A 9,497-nucleotide genomic window follows, 5' to 3' on the forward strand; every position below is an offset into this window, starting at 1 on the left:
ATATTTTGGTCATAGACAATATATTTGATCATAAGTTAACAATTCCGCTAAAAATTTAGTTAAAAACTTAGTGATCAAACGTGGTTTGACGAAATTAGTGGCTTAGTTTTGAATCTAAATAATTCGATTAATCTTATTAATTCTCATTAGGTTAATCAAATTAATCATATTGTTCTTCAATCTACTTTCATCTTTCTTATTATTCTTCAAATACAAATAAATGATTTATTTTATTTATTAATGAAAATAATATACTAATAATATGAATTTAGTCTCCGTTCATTTTTAAATACTCCGTAAATAGTTTAAATCATCTTTCTTGTTTTTCTTCAGATGTAAATAACAAATTTCTTTTATTAATTAATGAAAATAATAATAATATATTTGAATTTAGTATAAGGATATGAGTACATATGTACACTTACGCTTGAAGTGTCTTATTATATTGATGAGAACACCTCTTTATGAGTGAAACCTCTTTATGTGTGAACAATCTCCGGTCCGGCCTTTGTTATCCATGAAAAAATTAAAACGTCAAATTCTTGTACTTTGGTCCCCAATATATCAAATTTCCTTATTCGATGGACCCTAGTAAATACTTCATTTTAATTTTTTATTAAGTGGGCCCTACTTACTTACTCATTCTACCCAAAATTGTTACTCCTATAATAACAATACTCCTCCGTCTCTCAGTAGCTGAGTCGTATTTCTTTTTGAGTTGTCCCACTATAGTTGAGTCGTTTCTTTTTTTGGCAAAATGCAACAACTTTTCTCCTCTCTTACTTAACTCTCTCTTACTTTATTATTTCTTCATCTCTCTACATTTTTCCTTTCCTACTTTATTATTCATTTGCTTAACTCACATAACACAACTTTTCTTAAATCTCGTGCCGAAAAGTAATGCCTCTACTACAGAGGGGCGGAGGGAGTATAAAAAGTATGATCTACGACGACCTGTAACTTCAATTCATATGTTTCCAACAAATTTTCTCCTAGAATAACTATTTGTCGTTTGAGTCACAACTATTGACGTTAGCATTAAATATCCAATAAGTACATTCTTATCGTATAATGTCGCCGCATGTTATTTCCAGCTCGGGCAGTTTGTGACAGTTGGACACTATGGTGAAGCTAAAGCCATATAGCCGCAAAGTGCTTTGACATTCCCTATGTTTGAGTATTTTGTTTTTTCTGTTATAATAATAGTACTTATAATGACCTATGCCCACGTGTCAACAAACAATATTGCATGTGTTATATGAGCGAGAATATCATTCACTTACTTTACCAGTTGTGCATTAAAATTTGTGTCATTTCAGAAGTTCATAATTTTTTAAGTGACAGATGGAGTATATAAAAGGTAGGATCTACGGCGACTTGTTACTTTAGTCCCTATGTTTCTAACAATTTTCTACCTAAAATAACCTTTTGTCGCCTGAGTCATAACTATTGACGTTAACATTAAATATCCAAAAAGTACGTTCTTATCGTATAGTGTCGTTGTAGATTACTTTCAGCTCGGGCAGCTTGTAACAGTTGGACACTATGGTGAAGCTCGTGACATGTAGCCGCCAAATGCTTTGAAATTCTCTATAATTGATTATTTTGTTTTTCTTTCTGTTATAATAATAGTACTGACAATGACCTATAACCACATGTCGACAAGCGATATTACATGAGTTGTATAAGCGAGAATATCTGCATTAATTTGATGCATAAAGTTAGAGAAAAATAATTAAGGTGATTGATTTAAATACGCCACTCGTCCCTAAAAAGTATGAATATTTGGTTCAGGACGGGTTTTAATATATTATAAGTGGTAAAGTAAGAGAGATATGGATAAAGGGTAGTGTGGGTGGTGTTAGTGGAGAGTGGACTCTACATCATTAGTAGTGTAGTGTAGTGTAATGGTATAAGTTGTAAATAAAATGATGTATAGAGGTATTGTGTTGTTTAAGTATTCTAAAATTAGTAAGTTCATACTTAGGGATGGACTAATAAGGAAATAGTTCATACTTTTTAGGGACAAAGAGAGTATGAAATAATACCACTAGTAACTCTTGCACTTGAAGATTTGTCCTGTTATATTGAGGAAAAAACCTCTTTATGAGTGAATAACTCCTTGTTCGGCCTTTGTTATGCATGCAACAAATAAATGTCAAATTCTTATTTGGTCTCCAATAGATGACGCATATTTTCTTATTTGGTTGGACCCACACTAAATGTGTCATTTTAGTTTTACTCTTTTATCAAGTGGAGCTCACATTTCACTTATTCATTCTATTCATAATTATTACTCCATTGGTCCCATAGAAATGGGTCATATTTCCCTTTTCAACCGTCCCATAGAAATAGTCCATACATCTATGACAACAATTTTCTCCTTTTTTTACTTTATCATTTATGGACCCCTATCATCCACTACACAATTTCAACTACTTTTTCTCTTTCTCTTTTACTTATACTTCTATCACTTTTTCTTTGTATCTCTATCTTATTTTATCAATTGTGCATTAAAACTTATGCCCTTCAAAAGTTTATAAATGGACGAAGTGAGTATATGATAAGACTAATTTCATGTATTGGTTATAAGATAAATTTTGTAATTTCCTGGGTCCAACAAACCTTTTTGAGTCAGGTGTGTAGAGAAAATGCCAGCTCCAGGAAGAAGATAGAAATCACCTGGTGAAGGAAGCTGGCAAGGAAAATTAAGCAGAAGGATGAAGAGCCACTAGACTGAGGAGCATCGATTGGAGGGCAAAATAGGAATCACAAGAATAGTCTAGAAGCTCTATCCACTATAAAAGGAGCACGCAACCAACAGAGTCGAGGATGACCTTTTTCAGCTCCTAGCTTAGTTCTCTATTTTTCTACACACTCATTTGGGGGAAAGTTTCTGGGGGTTCTCGTTTCATAGGAAGTTTGGGTGCAACACCGTCTCTACGGAGGCGAAGAAACAATTATCTTTTTTTTCTGCCTACTTTTGGTACTCGCCGAGTCTTCGCTGTTCGAGGCTCGGCTTTTGTGTTGTTTTGAGTTTGATTTGCTGATCTTTATTGGTTGATCTGAGTTTGAAGCTGGTTTGTGAGAAATCTGTTGTTGATCGGTGAAATCTACGTTGATCAGTGAGAATCTGAGGTGGAAATGACGTTTGGTTGTTGTGGATGGCTTGGATCCGGAGTGGATAAAGCGTCCCGTGGCTGGATCTGCTTGTTTGAGTTTCATTTAGTTGTTTAAATTCTGCATTCTCGTTTTACCTCGTCTAGTAGCCGTAGATCTGCATTAGCTTTAACTGTTCTTCGTTTTACTGCTTTAAATTCCATCTGCTTCGTTTCGATTTACGTTTTTGCTCTGCTTTTTAACTGGTTGTTTCCTGATAAATGTTGAAGAAGATGATGTCACTGTTAGTTGGACCTTTAGTTAGTTATTTTGCAGCTTTTCAATCGTACTCTACCTTTTCAGGAAATGGTCCCCACATTCAGTTGTTTTCCTAGGTCTCGGTTAATTTAGGAAACTGTCCGTTTGATCTAGCAATTGTCTCGATCTCTTTCGGTTAATATGCATGTTTTTTAAGTCTGCCTAAATCTAGCTGTTAGAGTAACATATTTCAATTACCAAGTGTAGGAATTAAAGCTCAACCCTAAAAATGCGTGGCAGCAGCTAGGGATGTCAATCGGGTCGGCCCATCAGGTTTCGGGCCAACCCTATTCGGGTTGCGGGTCAATCGGGTGCGGGCTTGCCGGGTTGTGATTTCTTTCGGGTTGTAAAAGTTCGGCCCTAACCCTAAAAGCTCGGATTTCGGGCTAGCCCGACGGGTTAATCGGGTTGCTACCGATAAGGTTGAGGCTCGAACAATCCAATAAATCATGATGAAAATTAGTTATATTTATAAAATATAAATTATTTTATTATGATAAATTTGATATATAAGCTTAAACTCATTCATAAAATACTATTATTTGTGATATTTCGTGAAATTTTAATACATGTTAAAAATTTAAATATTCTTTTAGTGAGATTAATTTATTTAACAGTTATTATATTAATAAATATTCAATATATAATTTATATATTTACCATAAAATTGAAAGTTATCTTTTTTTAGTTATCTATGTCATAAAATTAATCAACGATGTGCCGAATTAGGAGTAAAAAATTGAAAAATATAAATTTTTCCGGGTTATCGGGCTAGCCCATCGGGTTTTCGGGTCTGGCCCTAACGGGTTGCGGGTTAATCGGGTGCGGGCTTATCGGGTTTTATTTTTATCGGGCTAGAAATTTCCGACCCTAACCCTATAAATTTAGCGGGCTATTCGGGCCAGCCCACGGGTTGCGGGCTACATTGACATCCCTAGCAGCAGCCAACAAAAAATAGTTCCCGAGTCTTTGAAAATGTTTACTTGCGCATTCATCTCTGTGGATTCAATCCCTACTTCCACGTACTAGTTTTTCTAGCTAAGCGGGTTGAGGGTTTTTGAAGAGGAAGTTAAGGAAGTGATTGCGTGCCCGACGACAGGTAGCTCGAGGTTCTTTGAGTTCCTGGACCCAGTGTCCAGTGGATTTCCTGGACCGAGGGTTTTCTTCATTATTTTTAAGAACACGCTTTCACTAACCATCATTAGCTTCTGAACAACATACCAGCTCTTCAAATAGCGTCGTTGGCGGGGATGAATGGCGTAATTTGTTTACGTGTTTGAGGATTTGGTGTATATAGTTTAATTTCTGTTATTTGATTTTCTTGACAGTTTATGAGCATGGGCTCATGATTTGGGAACTGGAGCAACCCGTCTGGATCAAAGGACGCTCAGGTCAGGTGGCAGGTTAAGGAATCGACATCCACCATCACCACCAGATCAGGGTTTACGACAGTAGATCCATTTCCATTCGAATCAGAAAGTCAGGAGGAGAGGACCCGAAGTCGTCTACGGAAACAGAGCACTCCGAAACCGAGGAAGAGAAAGACGTACATATGGCACACTTGGAGGATCCCGATCCGGAGATAGGTTCACTCACCGCGCATCTGGATGGTGAGCCCGCCCATGCCATAGTTTCGAACCAGCGCCAAAGGTCTATTGATATCAAGACAAATGTGCTGGGTGTTTTACCTACATTCTCTGGATGAAGGAATGAATGTCCCTATGAATTCCTAAACGAGTTTAGTAAGCTGTGCAGTATCCAAAAGCGACCCAACGAGGCTACTGAGGAGGACTACCGTTTGCGTGCAGTCCCGTTTGCCCTAAAGGGGGAGGCTAACACTTGGCTTCTGAGGCTCCCACCAGACTCGATCAACACATGGAAGGATTTCAAGCTGGAATTCCTGGATTATTTTTTCCCGTCCAACAAAGCAAATGCCCTGAAGAAGGAGATTCAGGAATGCAAACAGGATTACGATGAGTCCTTGAGTCAATACTGGTCTCGATTTAAGGGGCTGCTTGACGCCTGCCCCGACCATAGGATGATGGAGGCTGAGACTTTTTACTTGTTCTATGAAGGAGCTAATCCCGAGTCGAAGGATTTAATGAATTCCTCGAGCGGGAGGAATTTCACAAAGAACAAAGCAAGTGAAGCACGAGAAATTTTGGGAAGGTTGATCGACGCAAAGAAGACCTATGACCACCCGCGTATCATAAGGAGAGGTTCGGCAAACGCAATCAAGGAACAAGAGGGAGAAGGAGTTGGGGACAAGATAGATCGGTTGGAGAAGGCACTTCTTAGTGCGATTGAGAAAAAGAGTTCCTTGACCTCGCAGGAGAAAGAGAAGCCGCCAGGCCCAGAGGAAAATCAACTCCAGCTCTATTACGGTCCACCGCCCGATGGAGAGTTCCAAGCCCAGGCAAATGCATTAGGGAATTGGAATCAAGGCAATCAGAATACAAACTGGAATCAGTGGAAGATCAAGGAGGCACCATGGAGAGACAACCCTTGTTTTAGATGGGCGGATGGAAACCAACAACTCAAACTACTGGTACCCGGGTCCGGCGAGAGACCCTTGGTAGCTTTGGCGAAGTGGTGGGATGTAGCTTGACATAATTCGAAGCTGGTCGAGGGGAAAAACCGGAAGGACCAAACGGAGTTATCATGCACCAAGGGGACCACGAGTCGAAATGGAACAGGGACTCTTATATGCCACCACATCAGAGGAACACCACCGGAAACAATCAGAATTTCCAGCATGCACACCAAGGGAATCAAGGGTCAGGGAATCAGTTCAACAACAATCAAGGAGGTCAAGGTAATTATCGCTCAAATCAGGGGAGCGGACCGAGCCACAATCAGGGGACAAGTTCAAACCAGTCGAACTACAAACCGCCGAGGAACCTGGATGAGATGGTACATGACCTAGTCAACTCACAACAACACATGCAGAACAATATGCAGGCAAACAACGATGTGGTACACAAAATCCAAGATGCTCAACAGGAGCATAAGTTTGCCATGGATATGTTAGCTAAGCAAATGTCACAATTGGACACTTTGCTGAATGAAATGAGGAGACACGAAGGAAGGATACCAGCTTCAGTAAAACCACCTGACCGGGCAAATATTAGTCAGATAACTTTGAGGTCAGGACGGGGCTATGAGGGTCCGGAGATGAGAAAAGATGAAAATACACCTCCATCAATGGGTAAGGAAGGCAAGACCCTCGATCTAGAGGGGCCTGAGGAAAGCAATGTCAGGACTGAAGACGGTCTTCAAAAAGGGGATCTGGAGAAACCACTACCTCGAATGGCCGATCCATTTTTCTTAGACCCGGAGCCTGAAGTGGAAATTGAGGAAGGAAGGAAAGAAGTCGGTGAGCCATCCGTCTCAGGTCTGGCAGGGACGTTGAAGCGTACGAAGCCATTCCCTCACCGAGGGGAAGCCAAAAAGAAGAAGGACGACACCGAAGACTTCATGGAGATTTTCGGCAAGCTGGAGATCAACCTGCCCTTCCTACAAGCTTTGAAATTGCCGACATTCAGTAAATACATCAAGGAGTTCATAGCAGGAAAAACCAAACCCGACGGGAAGATAGTAATTGGAGAAAATGTGTCAGCTGTGATACAGAAAAGGAGGATGCCATCAAAGTGCACAGACCCAGGTATGTTCACTTTGCCTATTTCTTTGGGTGACATAAAAATTGAGCATGTCATGTGTGATCTAGGGGCTTCGATAAATGTGTTACCACTTTCAATTTATAAGAAGTTGATAGGAGTAAGTCTGGTGGATACTAAAGTGGTAATTCAGTTAGCCGATAGAACGTGCATTTCACCCGAAGGTGTGTTGGAGAACGTGATAGTGAAAGTGCATGATTTCCTGTACCCAGCTGATTTTCATGTGATAAAAATGAGTGATAATGAATCTGCTGAGTCTAGCGGAGTGCTGTTAGGGAGACCATTCTTACGCACCGCTAAGACTATAATAGATGTGTTTGATGGAACAATATGCCTGGATTATCATGGGGAAAAATATACATTCAACATCGATGAAGCCATGAAGAAACCCTTGGATGTTGAGAATTTGCATTCTGTTGATGTCATTAACCCCCTGGTCCAGGAATATCTTGAGACTGAATTAATGCAGGAACAGTTTGATAATTCGGAGCTGAGCCAGTCTGTTGATAAGGAGGTGGCGGGATGGTGTGAAACCCTTTAGACTCGGAACCTGACAGATGAACAAATCAATGAAGCGATCATGACATTCTGCCACCAACCACTGTCATTCGAGTCTACGGGGTCTGTTCAGATGAAGGGTCCAGACGAGGGACCAATTTGGATGAGATAGCAACAAAGTCTGGAGAAAAACCCCCTGCCCCAGGAAGCCATCACACCAAAGAAGGAGTTGAAAAAACTACCCGAGACACTGAAGTATGCCTACCTTGGGGAAGATGAAACATTCCCAGTGATAATCAACAGCCACTTGACAATGGAGCAGGAGAATGATCTATTGGAAGTAATCCGGAGGAACAAGAAAGCCATAGGATGGACGCTCTCCGACCTGGTGGGAATCAGCCCTGATCTTTGCATGCACCACATCCGATTGGAAGAAGGTGCGAAGGCGCGTAGAGACCCACAACGCAAGTTGAACCCAAACATGAGGGAAGAAGTTCTGAAGGAAGTATTGAAGTTGTTATCCTTAGGGATCATTTACTCCATTCCAGACAGCGAATGGGTCAGCCCAGTTCATATGGTACCAAAGAAATCAGGAATACAAGTTGTGGAGAATGATAAGAATGAATTGGTGCCTACTAGATTGGTAACTGGATGGAGGATGTGCATTGATTACAGGAAGCTTAATGAAGCCACTAAGAAGGATCATTTTTCCTTGCCATTCATTGATCAGATGTTGGAGAGGTTGGCTGGAAAGCAATATTTTTGCTTCCTAGATGGATACAGTGAATATTTCCAAATATACGTGGATCCAGAAGATCAGGAGAAGACAACTTTTACCTGCCCGTTTGGTACTTATGCATATAGAAGAATGTCGTTTGGACTATGCAATGCACCAGGAACGTTCCAGCGCTGTATGATGAGCATCTTCTCAGACCTGTTGGAGGTATGCATTGAAATTTTTATGGATGATTTCACGGTGTATGGGAATTCCTTCGATGCATGCTTGGAAAATTTGGATCTGGTATTGAGAAGGTGTCAAGAGAAGAATTTAGTCCTGAACTTTGAAAAATGCCATTTCATGGTAAAAGAAGGAATAGTCCTTGGTCATATAGTGTCCGAGAGAGGGATTCAAGTGGACCATGCTAAGGTGGATGTTATCTCGAAACTACCCTACCCCACAAATCAGAAGGAGGTTAGAGGGTTCATGGGTCACGCAGGTTTCTATAGGCGGTTCATCAAGGATTTTGCAAAAATTGTCCAACCACTAACGCATCTCTTGCACAATGATGTGGAATTTGATTTTGATGAAGGATGCAAGAAGTCATTCCAGATGCTGAAGGATAGACTTGTCTCCGCCCCGATAATCCGCGCACCAGACAAGAACTACCCATTCGAAGTAATGTGCGATGCCAGTGTTTTTGCAGTGGGAGCAGTCCTAGGTCAAAGGATTGACGGAAAAAAGCTATGTCATTTTTATGCCTCGAAGACTCTCAACCAGGCACAGAAGAACTATGATACCACAGAGAAAGAGATGTTGGCAGTGGTGTACTCATTCGAGAAATTTCGACCGTATCTGCTAGGGTCGAAAGTGATAGTCTACACTGATCACGCTGCGATTAAGTACCTCCTGGCCAAGCGGGAATCTAAGCCAAGGTTGATTAGATGGGTGTTGTTGCTGCAAGAATTTGATTGGGAGGTAAAAGACAAAAAGGGGACGGAGAACAAGGTTGCAGATCATCTGAGCCGAATTTTCCAAGGGGATACGGATGAAGCTATACCGGATGCCTTCCCCGAGGAACATCTTTATTGTGTATGGAAATCTGCTAGGTTTATTGACTGGGAAGTAGTGTTCACAGCAACAGGTCTAGGAACATCAGACAGGGGGAAGCGCCCGATGAATGCTGA

At 40.7% G+C, this 9,497-nt stretch overlaps 1 protein-coding gene across 1 annotated transcript; it reads left to right on the forward strand.

Moving 5' to 3' along the window:
• Window positions 1-6,078: 6,078 nt before the first annotated feature.
• LOC125221206 lies at window positions 6,079-7,635 on the forward strand. Its single transcript, XM_048123331.1, has one exon. The coding sequence runs from the start codon at window positions 6,079-6,081 to the stop codon at window positions 7,633-7,635; it is 1,557 nt and encodes a 518-aa protein (XP_047979288.1).
• The last annotated feature ends 1,862 nt before the right edge of the window (window positions 7,636-9,497 follow it).

Source organism: Salvia hispanica, chromosome 4 (assembly GCF_023119035.1).
Source record: "Salvia hispanica cultivar TCC Black 2014 chromosome 4, UniMelb_Shisp_WGS_1.0, whole genome shotgun sequence".
Lineage (NCBI taxonomy): Eukaryota > Viridiplantae > Streptophyta > Magnoliopsida > Lamiales > Lamiaceae > Salvia > Salvia hispanica.